This window comes from Eptatretus burgeri, chromosome 12, assembly GCF_056783735.1.
Source record: "Eptatretus burgeri isolate ZD-2024b chromosome 12, Ebu_testis_v1, whole genome shotgun sequence".
Classification (NCBI taxonomy): domain Eukaryota; kingdom Metazoa; phylum Chordata; class Myxini; order Myxiniformes; family Myxinidae; genus Eptatretus; species Eptatretus burgeri.
The window spans coordinates 68,111,790-68,129,800 of record NC_140972.1 but is presented as its reverse complement, the minus strand read 5'-3'; the positions used below and the strand labels follow the sequence as shown (position 1 = coordinate 68,129,800).

At 42.3% G+C, this 18,011-nt stretch overlaps 1 protein-coding gene and 1 long non-coding RNA gene across 14 annotated transcripts in view; one reads left to right on the top strand and one right to left on the bottom strand.

The window, feature by feature from the left end:
- Positions 1 to 18,011, top strand: part of LOC147015838 (uncharacterized) — a 192,162-nt gene that overhangs the window by 32,060 nt on the left and 142,091 nt on the right. For 5 of the 9 annotated variants that reach the window (XR_015049872.1, XR_015049871.1, XR_015049877.1 and 2 more), the window contains exon 2: positions 7,500 to 7,581. The exons of 2 other annotated variants lie outside the window; for them this stretch is intronic. This is a non-coding gene — a long non-coding RNA (uncharacterized LOC147015838). Of the gene's footprint in view, positions 1 to 7,499; positions 7,582 to 14,862; positions 14,946 to 18,011 lie in introns of all 9 variants that reach the window. 2 more of the 9 variants (XR_015049874.1, XR_015049875.1) reach the window with 1 other exon arrangement.
- The window catches only part of HTR4 (5-hydroxytryptamine receptor 4), a 108,854-nt gene that overhangs the window by 59,585 nt on the left and 31,258 nt on the right, over positions 1 to 18,011 (bottom strand). For all 5 annotated transcript variants that reach the window (XM_085848408.1, XM_085848411.1, XM_085848412.1 and 2 more), the window contains exons 4-5: positions 6,419 to 6,619; positions 2,231 to 2,384 (exon numbers count right to left, since the gene is read on the bottom strand). In XM_085848408.1, the coding sequence (XP_085704534.1) occupies positions 2,231 to 2,384; positions 6,419 to 6,619 (355 nt within the window). The remainder of the gene's footprint in view (positions 1 to 2,230; positions 2,385 to 6,418; positions 6,620 to 18,011) is intronic.

The window sequence follows — 18,011 nt, the reverse complement described above, 5'->3', positions numbered from 1 at the left end:
GCACAGCGGGAGTTGTTTGTAATAACGTGGTTGTGACGGTGAGGTGTTTTTAATAACGTGGTGTTGTTTGTCCCACTGTATTGATGTCTGGTGAGGCAAGTGCAGCGAGCCAATCTATGCTGGTGTGTGTGTGTATATGTATATATATATATATATATATATATATATATATATATATATATATATATATATATATATATATATATATATATATATATATGTATATATATATATATATATATATAATTACGCTTGAAACTGATCAGGTAGCTGAGGGGATGTATAGCATTGGGATTCTCATGTTTCATCTCTTGAAACCGGTAAGCGATGAAACTGGTCCGGTAGCTGAAGGGGTGTATAGCATTGGGATTCTCATGTGTGTACTATGTGTGAACGTCTTTATAATCGTTGATGAACTCTGGGAAGAGTTCGAAACAGCAGAGCACTTACCTTGTGTAAGTCTTCTTGGGTTGCTTTACGCAGCTTTTTCGGCTGGAGGAGTGTGGGAGGTGTCGCTAATTTATATAACCCGAGCCACTGCGTGTGGTCGATTCGGTGAGAGCTGATTGGCTATTCCCTCCATTCACAGGTGAGAGATGTGTGTGTGTGTATGTGTATATGTATATGTATATATATATATATATATATATATATATATATATATATATATATATATATATATATATATATGTGTATATGTATATGTATATATATATATATATATATATATATATATACTGTCCTTATGTGTCAGTGATTCATTATGAAATCATAATGGTAATTGCATCAATAATTTCTCGAGTTGTGCATGATAATCAGCAAAAGCTCAATCATGGATGTATCAATGCGCACTTCCACACCCCTCAATCTCCCTCTGCTCCGACTGCGATTATCACGTGGTGAGAATATAAAATGTGGTTAGGGTATTGATTGACACAATGGTCGACTGTTTTCAAAAGACACTGTGGAATCTTTCGCATTCACAAGAGACTGATAGCTGGTCGAACCTCCCTCTTCCACCAATCACTGAAGAATGGCATACTCTATGGTGCAGCACCCATTGCCAGTTCTGTACCAGGTATAAGTTTGGAGTGATTCAACCCACAGTGGATTTGACTCAAAACCAGAAAGATCAGAGATGAACCACCGAGTCATCTTACATTCAACCAAATACACCGCCACAGGACAAAATACTCGGATTGAATTTCACAAAGTCATTGACGAGGTCGTCACAAGAACTAAAATGTTTTGAGATCTAATGAAAGTGATAATATACAATTTACTGAGCAGATCACCACTACTGCCACTACTGCCACTTCTGCTACTTCTTTAATGGCCTTAAATATTCCCACTTTCTTGTGCGGTCGACCGGGGAAAGTTTCTGACCCACTTCTATCACAATCCGACTGTGGAGGCCTGATTTTCGACTGAAAGTGACAGGATAACTCGTCTACTTTCTGTGAAGGACTCTATGGGATCTCTGATATCTCCCAGCTAATGCTAGTAGATGGGACACCTAGCTCTACATTCATCTGATGGATGGCAGACCATGCGATGCAAACTTCTGCTTGCAAAGCACCAATTAGAGAGCTTCTAGCCTGGTCAGGAATCAAACCCAAGCCATTACCTTTGCACCATCCTCTCAGGTTTCTTAAGCACTATCAACAACTAAGAGCATTTCATTCCACCTGTTACCCAATTAAATTAGTGATTAACAAATAAATTTAATCACTGCAGGTACCTATGGAAAGCATGCATTTGTATGAAAAGGCAAAGATCTCTCTCAAAATTCTCATTCCCAGAAAAGGTAGTTAGTTGTCGTTTGTGGGAAAACGTCATTTGGCTGCGTCAGTAATACGAGCCAATGGGTGGAGTTTGGGATAAAAATATGGTGGCAAACACCACAGGGGGATTGGAATCTGTCAGAACCTTTCCTTTAAAAGGATCAGAGCAAAACGTTTGAAAGCAAAAGCATTGACAACAACTGCATTTTCAACAAACATTTTCCCATGAAAGAACTTAGAACAAGTTGCTCCGAATTAAAGTATATAAAAAGAATGACATCATGGTGTTTGCTCAGAAACAGGGAGCTCTATGCTGAGTGTTACCCATAGTGTGAGATTTCAGGTTAATGTCTGTTTGGCCAGAGATTTATGGCTGCAAGGTGGAGCTCATAGTGGGTGCGTTGGCTCCCGGTATCAGTGGCTGAAAGTGGCGCCGGAATCCTCACCAGCCACTCAATTCCGATGGCATTCCAGCCGTTCATGATAGGAATGAAGGAGATCATGGAAGGGAGCACCCAACAGGCCCCAAGCATCCATACCAACCGCAATGGGGTCATCTTGTTCTGGTAAACGAGTGGCTTGCAGCAAATGGCATAGTATCTGTCCCAAGGATAATGAGAATAACCATGGAAGTTTAATGTGTTGCATTTCACACCAATACATGCAAACATTAAAGAGTTCTCATGCAGAGTAAGGTGGGGCAAAATACCCCCTTACACCCCACCACAATCGCATAAACACATGCATATAATACATACGAGCAAATAACCAAGTTCCATCGTGCTGTTGTAAGATAATTCATTCCTAATAGAGTTTGGAATATTTAGGGAGTTTCCTGTGAATGTCCTTTGACAGCAGAATGGTAGGGACATGTGGAAATTCCGTGTAATGTAAAATGTGACTTCAAGTACTCAACCCCTTTTTTCTTCAAGTTCTCAAACCCCATCCCCTATCACCCCTCCCCTTCCAACCCAAATTTCTCAACCTGAGGCCTCTCCCCATCTCAAGTCCTCAAACCCCCTTTCCCAACAATGTCACTGCTCTGTTCACCCCCCCCCCAACCCCCACTCCAACTCTTTGTCCTCCACTCCATCTTTCTTCTTCAACTCCTCAATACCTCCCTCCCCACCACAGGTCTGCAACCCCCCTTTTCTTCTTCAAGTCCTCAACCCCTCCCCAGCCTCAACCCCTCTTTCCCAGCTCTGTCCCTTCTCTGCCCCCTCACTCCAACTCTTTTGCTTCTTCAGATGCTGAAACCAACCCCCTCCCCACCCCAGGTCCACAACTCCCCCTTCTTTCTTCAAGTCCTCAACCTCCCCCCATCCCTCCTGTGAAGTCCAAGTCTGCATAATATTCACTAACTGTTAAGACTGCAACAGGTTTTCAGTGAAGTAAATTGACAGAAAAGTAAATGTAATTTAATAAAATTTACTGAATCGTTTAAGTTTGTATTATTCTCAACTTCTTGTAGGTGTGTGAATGAATGACTCTGAGCCTATACACCACCAGCATGCATTACCAAAACAAACATAACTCGAAATTTCATGAATATCGATATTTTTAGACCTCCACATGAACTGTCTGGACCCAAGAGCTCTTAAATGAGGTATCATTCAGCATTGTACGTGCTGTAGTTGCAACATTACCCTGTTCAGACATAATCAGGCAACTTATGTTGATATACAGTACACACATATATATATATATATATATATATATATATATATATATATATATATATATATATATATATATATATATATATATTTCTTCCATGTATGTACATTTAGGGTTCAAAGCTTTCAAGGAATAAAAACATTATTGTTTCAATGACACACGACCAACACCTGTCTTATCTCCTTGACTCAGGTTGGAAATAAATATTTGCGTAATAGTGAATCATTCCTCAATGATACAGGTTTAAAAAAAATTTTTTATTCTTTTTAATTATTGTTCTTATTTTGGGGAAAAAGATAAATGAATACAGGTGTGTGTGTGTGTTTTTTTATATTTGTGGTTGTTAATTGCATTTATTTGTGCAGCTACGGCTCTCTGTCAACATAAATTACTGTGCGGGCAAAATCCTAGATTATCGACAATAACTGTCCTGTCATGTTCCATATAAAAGTGCTTGGTTGTAAAATATATTGTTCAGCTGTTGCCACAACAGGCCTTGTTTCCAATAATTACAGAAACGCAAAACCGATTTGCGAAAATGAGAAAAACAGCAATATCTGCATTTCACGAGAAAACCGCCGTACGGAATCGAGAGTAATTGGACATGTGAAATGTTGCAGACAGTCGAAGGGGGCACTGCATTTGACTAGTTCACTGCATTCACTCAGGTTGCTGTCTCGTTTGTATTTGCCATTGACATGCACGGATGAAGTTCAACCGCACGCAGCACTCGGCAAAGTCAGTGAAATGCCTCGGTGGAGTGGGACGAGAGCGGGCAAGGAGTCAAATGAAATTAAGACACAAGGGAAAACTGGAAGGTCATTACTACGTCATTCAAGCAAAACGCATTCCATTAAGCCTGCCCCTTGCTTTGTTTTTGGGCCAACTTGATGTAGTGCGATTCCCAAAGGCACTTTATCCGACCAACAGTGTTGATACATTATGAATATGAGAGGTCGATTTGGTGAGTCCTGTGACTAACAACATTGTCTTGACAAATGCAATGGTCTGCAGGTGATGATTGCAGTTAGAGTTATACAGCAGTTCGGAAAAAAAATAATTAGTCACCTCTCTGGAAAGTAAGTCAGTGTAAACCAATGAACGTCTCCTTGAAGTCCTCATTAAATGTTTAAGAATAAGTAGTATTTTCACAGGTGTGAGAATTCACATATTATTTCTAAATGTCATCCAGATTTTTTTAAAAAGTGCAATAAGAGAACATTTACTCACACATAGCATGGTGCAAAAGGTTTGAATAACAGAGATATTTAGAAGTAAAGTCCCTTTTCAACATAATCTCCCTTAACAGAAATACACTTGCTCCATAATCCTCCAAATTGAGTGCTCTTGAGAAATAGAAATCTTCTGACAGTGGGCAGCCAATCTTCAGTGGCCTCATTGACTTTGTCTTCTGGATTTCTTGCACGATGAAAGTGCACCGTGAGTATCAGAATGAATAACGGTCACTCAGGACTATATCTGGACTGTCAGGTGGGCTACTCAACCGCACAAAGCCACGGTGGTTTCACACAGTGGCCTGTGCAGAGTACAGGTGCTTTCTCATGGAAGAGGAACACACCTTTTTATCCCGCTCCCTCCGGAGGGAGCGGGATATTGTAATTGTCCGGTTTTTTTTGTCTGTTTGTTAGCAACTTTTCGGCAAAACTGCTTAAGCAAACACTATCAAATTTAATCCACAGGTGGGCAATTAACCTTGGACGACCCCATTAACGTTTGGGTACAATTGGATCAAAGGTCAAGGTCACGAAAAGTTCAAAATCGTTTTTCACTCATAACTTCGTCAAAAATGACCTGATTTACTTCAAACTAATCTTATAGTGAACCTTATTCTATTTGTCACTTATAATCCTACCCATTCCGAAAGTAAAAAATACATATTTGTGAAGATCGGTCGGGTCCGAAGTTTTGGGGGTCATGGTCATTGGTCAAAATTACAAATTTTCCATTAAAACTAAAACATGGTTACGGAAATACAACTTTACGGGAAAACGGCTGGCTCAAACACTGTCAAATTGTATCCACAGGTGGGTAAAGAACCTCGGACGACCCCATTAACTTTTGGGTCCAATTAGGTGAAAGGTCAAGGTCAGGTCACTAAAAAGTCAAAATCGTTTTTTGCTCATAACTTCATCAAAAATGATCCGATTTACTTCAAACTAAGCTTATAGTGAACCTTATTCTATTTGTGACTTAAAATCCTAACAATCCTATCGTGAAAAATGCATATTTGTGAAGATCGGGGTTAAGGATGTATCAAATTTAAATTTGATCCCCAAAATAACTTTATGTCTTAAATGGGCGGGATTTGTTGTGTCTGGCACCACTTGTTTGTTATTTTTTTGTACACAAAGGCTAGACCGATGCCAATGAATGGTGACAGAGGTTAGAAGATAATGCATATACAGTGGGAAAGTGGCACATGTGGACACAACAAGGGGACGTAAGAACAAAATGAGAAGAACGAAGAGGGAAGGAAACATAACAACATGCAAATAGAAGGGGAGGGACGAGGGGAAGAAGGGAGGGAGAGGGGGGTTAATGAGAAATGGAAAAATAATCGGTTGGGATGTTGACTTGCTGGAGGGAAGAGTGGGATTGAACAGATTGAGGAAGGCGTTTCCGCAAGCGGGAGAAAAGAGGAACAAAGAAGTGGAGGTGGGCAGTGAGTCTGGATTTTGGAAGTTTCACAAAGAAGGAGTTGCTGGAAGAATAGGTGCCACCTGGGAGGGACCAGAGAGAGAGATGGGGAAATGAAAGAGTCGGGGCAGCAAGAACTGAGCTACATCTATCTTTGGCATCCAAAGGCGAATTTGCATTTGACAATAGGCAAAGATGATGGGAAGTGCAACTTCCATGCAGTGAAAACATTGGGTGGCATCCAGTAATGAAGAGGCGTTCTGCTTAGGAGTGAAGAAAATGTATTAAAGATATAGTACCTGTCCAGTGCGATGCAACAAAGGTGCATAATGGAGGCTGTAGTGAACATGACATCAAAAGAAGTTCGAATGAGGCAGAAGGTTTGACCAAACGGCCATCCACCGATGGCAAGCTCTATGGCACCAAATGGCATCACCACGAGGGCAACCAGCAGGTCCGCAGTGGCCAAGGAAACCACGAAGAAATGTGTTTTTATTTTCCTGAAAAAGTAAAAACAATCAAAGCCTGTTTATACATTTGAAGCTTTCTGGGCTTAAAAGCTTTCCGGCATTTCACTACCAATTAATCAACTGTCAGATGTTGGCTCCATATAATATTCGTACAAATCTCGTATTCTGCAGTATTTTGTCACTTTCTTCGCAAAAAGGAAAGTGACAAAATACCATTCAAAATGTAACATCCATTATTCTCACTTCTAAGGCAGAGGTGAGGTCATTATAAAAGGTCTATAAAAATCAGTACATAAGGTGAGAATAGTATATCAACCATTAATCACTTGGATCATAACTATTAAATCATCACTTTGATAAATGTGAGGGCCGGGGGTCAGTGGGGGATGAAGGTGGGGTCGAATAGGGAAAAAGAGTAAGGTGTAGGTTTGAGGATGATATTGCTGATATTAAGAAAAAGAAACACGAGTTAAAATAAAGGAAAAACGACTTTAATTCTTTTGATATTGTGGCTTGAAATCTCACTTAGAGTGAACAAAAATTTGACTTTTGTTGCTTGGTCAGACAAGATCCGAAAAGAAAAGGTTTCTGATGTTAAAACTTAAATTCCTTACATTTAATTTAAATGCACAGTAGTTTGGGGTTGACATGACAGTGCAGAGGTAGCATACTCTCCTTCAAGCTGTCAGGTCCGGGTTTGATCCGCGACATAACTATAAACATTAAAAGAGGTTGCAATTTAGCGATTTCAAAATTAAAATTTAAATAAAAAAATTAAAATCGCATTTTGAGAAAACCAAAAATAATATAATAAAATAAAATATTAAAATACAAAAAAAGTGAAAAAACAAATGTCAGTAACCAGAACTTGTTTCCGGTGATTATAAACTGTCCACCTGGTGCTTTGCAGGCAGAACGTTGCATGACTGAGTATGCCATCCTTTGGAAGGATGTTGAGCGGGGTGTTCCATCTCGATGTTCAGCATTTGCTGGTGAGTGTTAAAGATCCCGCAGAGAGCAAGGAATGATATAACAGGTTTTGATTCCCAACCTTCAATCTCTTTGGTACATGAGTAATAGGAAACACTTTAAGGAACTTTAATGCAGAAGGTCATAAGGGCCATCAAGCCTATGCAATGATTGCCAACATAATATGGTTGTTTGTGCATGATCAATCCTTTTTAAATGCTGAGCATCGAGCAAGGAAGCAGCAAGTACCATTTTAAAGACTTTCGGATGACTTGGCCAGGGTCGGGTTTAAACCGCCGACCTCCCAGACTCAGATCGGATGCTCGAACAATTACACCAAATAGAACACTTTCCGTTGATTTTAATGTCACCTGTCATCTCGAATCCCTACCTGCAAACCATAGTATCCCCAATTGCCAGACATAACCCAACCCTATTCCTTGCAAGTTGAAGTGTTTCCTGCCCCTACTCTTATCTCTTCTGTTTGTGTTTTTTCTCCTGCTCATTCATTCATTGATTGTTGTGTCCAAATATTGCCCCCTTGCCCCACTGTCAATTCACTGCATTTTGACCCTGTCACCTCGCTCTTCCATGAGCCTCGATTTTGTGCACAATTAAAAACTGCATCAACATTTATACACGGAACACACCTTCACCATTGTAGGATGAAAGTAATGACAGGTAAGCTGAGTCTGCTTGTAATAAGGCAATAACGAATAACATAAATAACATGTTTGCTGATTGGAGGACACCTGCAATGTTTTTTTTTTCAAAACAAATTCGCAAAAATAGTACTTTTGTTATCTTTTAAGCATGATTTAAATATTTCCAAAATTAATGCTTTTTAAATCAAATAAAAGCGAGGATGATGTTAACAATAACGATCAGCTAAATAATGTACAATAATAATGATTAAGAAATTTTAATCCACAATTATTTTCTCAGTGTACAAGATACGAATCGATTACAAAATTATTTTAAGGTTCTCGGCATCACGCCATGTCGATGTGTCCTAGCTGGTTGCAGGAATAGAGGCAGAATGTGGTGATGCTCCCACACGGGAAGCCAAGGGACCCAAAAGTAGTCGGGAATTCGACAAAATGTGTTCGGCTTACACGGGTCTGGAGCGACCAACGAAACGGTTGAATTTGTATTCTGCACACTTCGATGGGCCTTGGTGTGAGAGGCCGAAGACAGCTGGATCTTGTGAATTGTAACCCAGTTTAATATATATATATATATATATATATATATACACAAGCCCCCCTAACAAACGGACGCCAACGTTGTCAGACGGAATGAAAACCCGTCATTCTTGTTACAAAAACAGCTAAAATTGATGAAAAAGCGGCCGAAATTGATACCAACACAGTAATTACGGTCGCAATAGCAGATATAATGGAAACCAACACGTTTATTCTACACACAAAAACGGTCGTGACGGAAACAAAAACGGACAATCCCGAAATAGATTGGTGGGGAACTGAAGCAAGATTGGTTATTTCTGTCACGAAACGTCCGAGAACGAAACAAAAGCGGTTCATTCTGGTTACTGTAGTGCGAAGAAGATGGCGGATGCAGTAGAACGACCTGTTACGGTATGTAAATTTTTAGTGCTTGTGCCTCGAACATAAATGTAATATAGATAATATATAGTGGGTAGTACCTGATGTAGTTTTAACAATTTATTAAACCGAATTTTGTTGTGATGATAATGTTTGGTTTGCCTGTATTTCGAGCCCCCGAGTGGAGGATCGCTCGTTGTGTATGCCCAGTTCAACATAGGGGATCGTATATGGGATCTTTTTACAGTTTTTACTTCATATGAACTTTGTTATTTTATTGGAATTTGCAATTTATTGTTACTATCAAATTTTACCTCTTGCAAATATAAACGATCAATCGTCACTGATCGCTGCAGCACGGGGGCACGAATTACACAAAATGTCAGCCACAAATTAAGTCAAGAGGGCGCATTTATCGCTGCTTGTATAATATCCCGTACCACAAACGGGTTTTCATTAACAGACCTGATTATATTCTAGGCAGACGACGTTAAAGTTAACTCACCATAACTTCAAGAACTTTTCAAGCCGCCATGTTTTCCACGTTATGGTAACCGGAATTAATCGCTTTCACTTCGTTCTCCGCCGTTTCACGACGGAAATAACCGATGTTGCTTCCATTCCCCACCGTTCTATTTCAGGATTGACCGTTCTTGCGTGTAGAACAAATGTGTTGGTTTCGGTTATATCTGCTATTGCGACCGTAATTACTGTGTTGGTTTCAATTTCGGCTGCTTTTTCATCAATTTTAACTGTTTTTGTAACAAGAATGACGGGTTTTCATTCCATCTGACAACGTTGGTGTCCGTTTGTTAGGGGGGCCTATATATATATATATATATATATATATATATATATATATATATATATATATATATATATATATATATATATATATATATATATATATATATATATATATATATATATATATATATATATATATACACTAGTAAAGGTGCCCGTCTTGGACGGGCGTCACGGGCAACATATGGTAAAAGACAGATAACATGAATGTATTTGAAACAATATATTATATCATTTTTATCCATTGATTATCATTCAGGTTTTCCCCTTCGACTGTCCCGCAGTAGCTCCACTTCGATGACATTACCACGTAGTTTAGTGATTACACAACGTGTACCATTCGTGAGTTCCGGAGGATCCATAGAGCGCATTAAAATTACAGGGCACCCTACTTTAAAGTGATCCAAAAGGCCGGATCAGTTTCGTGTACGTATTCATATCTTGTAGATTTTAGCTGGCCGGATCAGTTTCGTCTACATATTCATAGCTTGTAGATTTTAGCTGATTCTGAAACTGTTAACAGCATGTCGATCGGATGGTTCTGTGATTTTCTACAGTAGTAAACAGAAGTACGACCTAAGCCTGTACGCCACTATGCAGAGACCCGAGGACCTAATATTTCACAACAAACTAAAAACTCACAAAATATGAAGATATTTTAAATAAACAATTTATTATAATATCAAATATCATTTTTATCCATTGATAATATGAATTGTTCTGTACAGCTATAGTTGTTCTCCTGGGATCTGTGCATCCATCCACGATCTATGTTCTAATGAAGTGCAGTAGGAATTATAAAAACAGCACTGTGCGGGAGTGTAGGTAATCTCTCGAAACTCTCGGAAAGCCTTAAAATGCATCACGATCGGTTTGATTGTGAACAGATATACAGACGGACGGACATCGAGACCGGTTTTATTAGGTCATCATGAAGGTACCGCTTGATATTACGCATTGAAATAGAGATATGAATACTCAAGTGAGTTTATTATATGTCTATGATTGATAGCTTATTGACAGCTCAATAACATGAGCAATTTACTCTGGCGTTTAGTGATTAATAATAACATACTCTACAAAAGGTTTTACGAACTCATCTTAGTGGTCCTCTAAAAAATGGGAAACATTTTTATTTCTTTTTTGTGCAATTTTCCAAATGGAGAACATGAACTGTTTAACTACCATAATCATCAAAATGAATTTTGAGGGGCCTCTTAAGGAAGACAATAATATCATTACTATATATGTTAAAGCTTGTTTCATTTCATGCAATTACAAAAATCTGATGGTGGAACAAAAAAAGGGGTGTGCCGAAATATTAATATAGATAATAAGATTTAACAACCATAATCATCAAAACGAATTTTGAGGGGCCTCTTAAGGAAGACAATAATATCATTACTATATATGTCAAAGCTTGTTTCATTTCATGCAGTAACAAAAATCTGATGGTGGAACAAAAAAAGGGGTGTGCCGAAATATTAATATAGATATATACATACATATTGTTACGGCTGTGGAAATTGACAGAACACCATAAAGGTCTCTAGATCAGTAACACCAATAAGTCCGTGTCCAGATAGATTTCCCCACCGTTGTTTAAAGGGATTTATTCATGTTAACCGGGCTGTGATCTTTGAGTTAGCCGTTATTCTTTACTATCGTTATTTTGGACCAACCACGTCCACCACCAACATCTTTCTCAACAACGGCTTCACAACAACCACGTCCACCACCAACATCGCTCTCTACAACCGCTTCAGACCAATCGACTTCCACCACCACAACCACACCTGCCTCTCACCAAACCACGCCATCCTCACCACTTCGCCAGCAACCGTCAACATCTCCACACCACAAACATCGCCTCACCTTCGTCTCCGAAACAACGCCATCTTTGTGCCAGCTGTGGCGAGTCCGCATCGAGTGGCGTCACTGCAGGCCGACTAGGCACGTTTGCTCGTCGGATCAAGCTTAGTGATCTCCCGCACGTCCGCTTTCCGCGCAGAGGTCGAGGATCGGAGGCCAAACCGTGTCTCACCAGCCCTATAAAAGGACGAGCAGAGTGCCAAGCTCGCGTTCGAGTCGAGTTGATCGGTCGGTCTGAGTCAGTCTGGAGAGGTCGGGGAGTCGAGAGGAAGCCAGAAGGCAAGGAGCTGCGTGGAAGTCTGGGCTCATGGCGGAGTCTGGAGCTTGGAGCTTGCAGTCGGTGGAGAGTCCGGGCGTCGCGAAGGAGACGATAGCTGGAGGCACAGCCTTGCCTGCTGTGTCGCGCAATCCTCGCGTTCGTGTGGAGAGAGCCGGAGAGAGCTCGCCAGCCAGCGACAGGCGGTCCGAGGTGATCGGGCTTCGGCGCAGTTCGAGCATCACTGTGGGACGGACGGGTTCTTACAGAGCATCAACTCGAAGAGAGCAAAGACCAGTTCGTTCCTCTCAAACGAGTTGCCGACTGAGGCCCGAATCACCCGGCCGCTTGGCAAGGCTCGAGCTCGACCGCGGCTATGCTCGCTGCCGTGGGGAAGGAGCATCGCGGGTCACCCAAGCGCGTTCGTGTGGAGAGAGCCGGAGAGAGTTCGCCTGCCATACGGAAGGCCCGAGCTCAACCGCGGCTACGCTAGCTGCCGTGGGGAAGGGGCATTGTGGGTCGCCCAAGCACGTTCGTGTGGAGAGAGGCGGAGAGAGCTCGCCTGCCACACGGAAGGCCTGAACTCGACCGCGGCTACGCTTGCTGCTGTGGGGACGGGACATCTCGGGTCGCCCAAGCCAGACACCACGAGGGTGCAGGTAACCTGCAACGGTCTCGTGGGACTCGTTCGGTCTGTCTAGTCTGACCCCATTGCCTTTGATGGGGTCTTTTTCCTGCTTTTCTTTCGAATGAATGTTGTGGCGCCGAGTCCCGTAAATAAAACTGTGTAAGTGACTGTACATTAAAAATTACTTATAGATGGTTGTAGCGGTTTGTCTTGCCCACGTGCCGTGCCGCATTCATTGCTTGTTCTGTATACGTGCATGTTGGTGTTTTTGAATGACTGCATGATTGTTCCTGCATACGTAAAGTAAATAAATGTGCTGGTTTAAATGTTAACCCGTTCGTCGTGTCCTCTTTCCCTTATTGGAACGCCATCTTGCATTGTGGAATGTTAGTTTGGTTTTAAATACCCGGTAAAGTGATCAGGTCCAACGGGACTGCGCGATATTACCCTGCTCGGTTATCCCAAAAGGAAGCGGGCTGCTGAAGCGGCTCACTTCCAAGCGGTCCCGTTGAGGTACAACCTCTCGGTAACCTACCTGTGCGAATAATTAGGTAAATCGAAGATTTGGCGATCGGACCCTGTAGTGCGCGGGTAGGGTACGGACAAGGTTGTGGTGGGATTGAAAACCCATCCGTGACTGGTTTCTGACGCCATTGCAGAAAGTCACGACTGGATTGTCCGTTCGGTGGGCGAACCGACTGCGATTGGTGAAACGCGATCGTTCGCACGCCGGGCGGGCGTGAATACTACAACAATATATATATATATATATATATATATATATATATATATATATATATATATATATATATTATCAACTATTCTTTCTGTCTTCTGTCTTCTACCGTCTCCTCTCCAGCCTCGCCCCCCCCCCCCCTGCTCTCTCTGTGATTTGTCCCTATCACATTTCCGCAGGGCGCTCAAGGTCCGCCAACAACCCCCTTCTGGTAAAACTACCAAAATCACGAATCACTGCTCACCTTCACTCTTTCATTCCTCTTTTTTTCCCCGCCTTTGGCATAAACTCCCTCACTCTATTCATTCCCATTCTTCCCTCCAGGCCTTCAAAACAGCTGTTCACCACCACTTCTTATCATCCCCATCCAAATCCTCAATCTTTTCTATCCCCGATAAGCCACCCAAGCCCACCTCCTTCAAATTCCCTGCTTTCCTTCCTGAAAGTCCCTGTAATGTCCATCTTCTACTCCCCATGTTCCCCGTCCCATCCTTCTCCCTTCCACAGTTCTCCAAATGTCTCTGTTCCCCACTATTTTGTCCTTCCCACTCCCTCCCCTCCTGTCTCATGCCCCCCTTGATGTGCGTTGTGTGTTAGCTCTCATACGAGCCTCGACAAGGTATACAAAAAAAAATTCAAAAAGGGGGTGGGGGTGAGTGTTGTCAGAAGAAAACGCAATCTTTTCCCAAAATATGACTGGTTCATGACAACAGACAGCAAACTGGGCCTTGATGAAAGGGCTACGTTTTTTCGTTGGCAAACCAGCCGCTGAAACACTTCAATCTGATTAATATATCGACAAGTATTGCTGCTACTCTTCCCAACACTGATGAAAACAATGAGAACAATCAGGCCGATTTTTCATCCACGTTAACTTCAACTTCAAAATGGAAGAAAGGATTTTTTCCTGATGTAAGATCGGCATTTGAAAGTGAGAGAAGAATAGGGTCTGCTTATCTGCCACGTATTGTATCGCTTTCATAAATGTCTTTTTGTTTTATTTACCCTGTTTTCTGCCTTGGTTGCAATGTTAAGGTCAGGTTTTTGGAACTGGTTCATCCGGTGTTTGATTGAACAGTGTTCGATATATGGAGGGGAAGGAAAGGTGTGCAAATCTTAGTGACAACAACAACCGAGTTCCCAAAATAGAAACAAGAGCAAAGTCGATGGCGTGCCATCACAAATCCCCACGCTTCCCACTTAAAGATGGCAAAAAGTTCCACCAGGAAAAAAAAATTGGCTAATTTTTCTCCTTTTGACCCCTGTGATGCTAAGCCCCTGATATCCTGGGACATTAATCGGGGGTCAAATCCCAAAAAATCATGACATATTTAATGTGTCCCCCAATGTTGATTACATATACAAAGTTTCATTAAAAAATGTTTTAGAATGTGTCTCTCATTGCATTTTTTGGTATTTCACCTTTTGACACCACTCCAGGAGGCGGAGCTAAAAATGATACTGCACTTGCACCTTCGTGCTTTACACCAAGTTTGGAGAATTTCTGCCCAACCGTTCAGAAGGTGATAGCGTGACAGACAGACAGCCGATTACAAACTCCCCCCGTTTTTTTTTTTAAAAGCATGGGGATAATGATAAAGTACTGCATTGTGTATGTGGGTTTACATTATTTGTCAAAAAAGAACACATTCCAGCAAATTTTATCATTATTGTGTTGAAAAGTACAATGGAAAAAAAAAGGAAATTAAGTTTTTGTGTTCATGTTAAAAATTTGCTCCACATTCCCTTCCCCTAAATCTTACTAAAACATGCTAATTCTCTGTATGTATGTATGTATGTATGTATGTATTTATCCACCCATCCATTGGGACCATACTCTGTATAGAGCATCATTGCTGTTGAAGCAGTCTCCTGGGCTATTGGGCACTATCCTCGATAGGTCACCACTCTGACACAGAGATACTCAAACATCCCAGCAAGCTGGTACTAATTTTGCTGACCTGGTAAGGATGACAAGGCTTAGTCAATCCCACCTAGTATTAATTCAACAGCCAGTAGGATTTGAACTCGGGACCCTCAAATCCCAAGCCCACCACCCTAACCATTAAGCCAACATCAGGCATTGTATGTATGTATCAGGACCATACTCTGTGCAGAGCGTTGGTGCTGTCTAAGCAGTCTCCCTGGCTATTGGGCACAATCCTGGACAATCCTATTGGGCACAATCCTGGACAATCCTGGACACTCCGACACAGTATACCAGCAAGCTGGCACTCATTTTGTCGACCTCGGAAGGATGACAGGCAGAATAAACCCCACCTGGTATTAATTCAACAGCCCAGTGGGATTTGAACTCAGGATCCCAAGCACACCACCCTAACCATTAAGCCAACACCAGGCATATTATGTATGTATGTACAGTATGTATATATTATGTACAATATGTTTGGATGCATGTACAGTATGTATGTATGTACATACAGCTTGTCTATATGCATGTTCAATATGTTTGTATGTATGTACATTATGTATGTATGTATGTACAGCTTGTCTATATGTATGTTCAGTATGTATGTATGTACAGCTTGTCTATATGTATGTTCAGTATGTATGTATATATGTATGTACAATATGTATGTATGTTCAGTATGTATGTATATATGTATGTACAATATGTATGTATGTATATATGTATGTACAATATGTATGTATGTACAGTATGTATATATGCAAGTACAATATGTATGTGTGCAGTATGTATGTATTTATGTATTGTTACGGTTGTGGAAATTCGCATTACACCATAAAGGGCCCTCAGGTGAGATATCTCTGTAAGTACATGTGTAGTTAGCCCCAAACCCGTTGTTTAGAGGGAATAAATGTGATTCATTCGGGCTGCGACGCTTTGAGTCAGTCGTTTTTTCTTTCTCTATCTTTTATTTCAAATAAAACCCAACGAGGACGCTCGGTGGGCTTTTCGCGCCATTCTTCTCCGCGCTTGGTGTGAGGGGAGAGAAGCGAGGGGAGGTCAGCTGGCGCTCGATTGGTGGATGCGCGGTGTGACTCGGCCAGGGAGGAGGAACGCCCCTCTTCGAGACCTTTCTCGAAGCACCACGAAGGGGGGTGGAGCAAAGAACGGGGCGGAGCAACAGGGCGGAGCTCCGAGGATATAAAAGTTGGAGACGGGGGAAGCAGTTTGGTAGATGCTCTTGCTCGGTGGATGCTCTTGCTCGGTGGATGCTCTTGCTCGGTGGATATACTTGCTTCGTGGTTGCTCTCGTCTTCCGGCTCGCTTGTCCTGGTGGCCGCTAGCGGTGTCTTTTGTGGGGCAGTTGTAAGACCCCGCTGGCGGGAAGGAGCGTCCGCCATTCCCCTCTCCCGACTTCGGGCATCCACGTCCCCCCCCCCCCCTATCTGCGCTGGGATAGCGCCGAACACTCCGTCCGTGGCATCAAGTGGCCAACACGTGCAGGCGCGAGGCACGCCGGAGAGGCCTCGCCTACCACGCTCTGGCACGGAGTCACGGCCAGGCGGGACCACGTCGACGGACGTCGGAGAGGGACTCGACACGCTCAGGGAAGTCGCGACTTCCATTTCTTTTGGGTTCTGTGTAAACGTGTGTGTGTGGCGCCAGTCTGGTGAAGTAAAATTGTATAAGTGTTCTGTGTAGTAAATCATATTCGGTTGTAGCTCTGCATCGTTCCTTGCTTGTGTTTCTTTACGGTGATTGTAAATACGTGTATTGCTTTTATTGTATCCCTGTGACTGTAATATACGTGCCTTCCGTGCTTCCGTATTAAATGTGCTTGTCCGATTGTTCCCCGTTTCGCTGCGTCCTTTCCTTCGTTTGAATCTCCATCTTGCTTCACGCAACGGGTTCGTCGTGGGCTTAATACGCCCGATAATTAATCGGAACCGTCGAGGCCGACGATAACACCGCTCGGTTATCCCGATAGCACGGAACGGACCGCTTAAGCGGCCCGTGTCCAGAGTCGACCTGCGGCGAGGTGCAATCGCCCGGTTTACCATCCGCGTGGGTACTTAGGTAGGTCAAGTTTGGCGAACAACCCTATCCCACGCGGGGTGGCCGATTGGCACGATCGTGGTGAGGCCGAAAGGCCCACCCTTGACTAGCTCCCGGCGTTAGTCCGAGAGGGTCACGACAGAATTGTCCGTCTGGTGGGCGAAGTGCCGCGATTCGAGTCGCGTGGCCGATTGCACGCCGGCGGGCACGAATTCTCAACAGTATTTATGTGTGTACAGTACGTATGTATGTATGTATTTATGTGTGTACAGTACGTATGTGTGTATGTATATATGTACGTACAATATTGTGTCTGTATGTATGTACGTATGTATGTACCGTATGTATGAACCTTATAGAATTGAAAATGGCTAGGCCAACCTCCACCAAAGTTTGCATATGGTATGTGTTTGGGGTATCCAGGGCAGGTCATGGGCAAAAAAATCCACTCTCTCCCCCCTTTCCTCCACGAGGGTGGGGAGATATCTTGCAAATTTTTCCTGTATTCATGAAACGGTGCAAGTGGTTTAACCACTGACTCCTGCTGGGGAAAGGTAGTGAGGATGGATATTGATACAATATTTCACTCCTGGAGGGAACATGT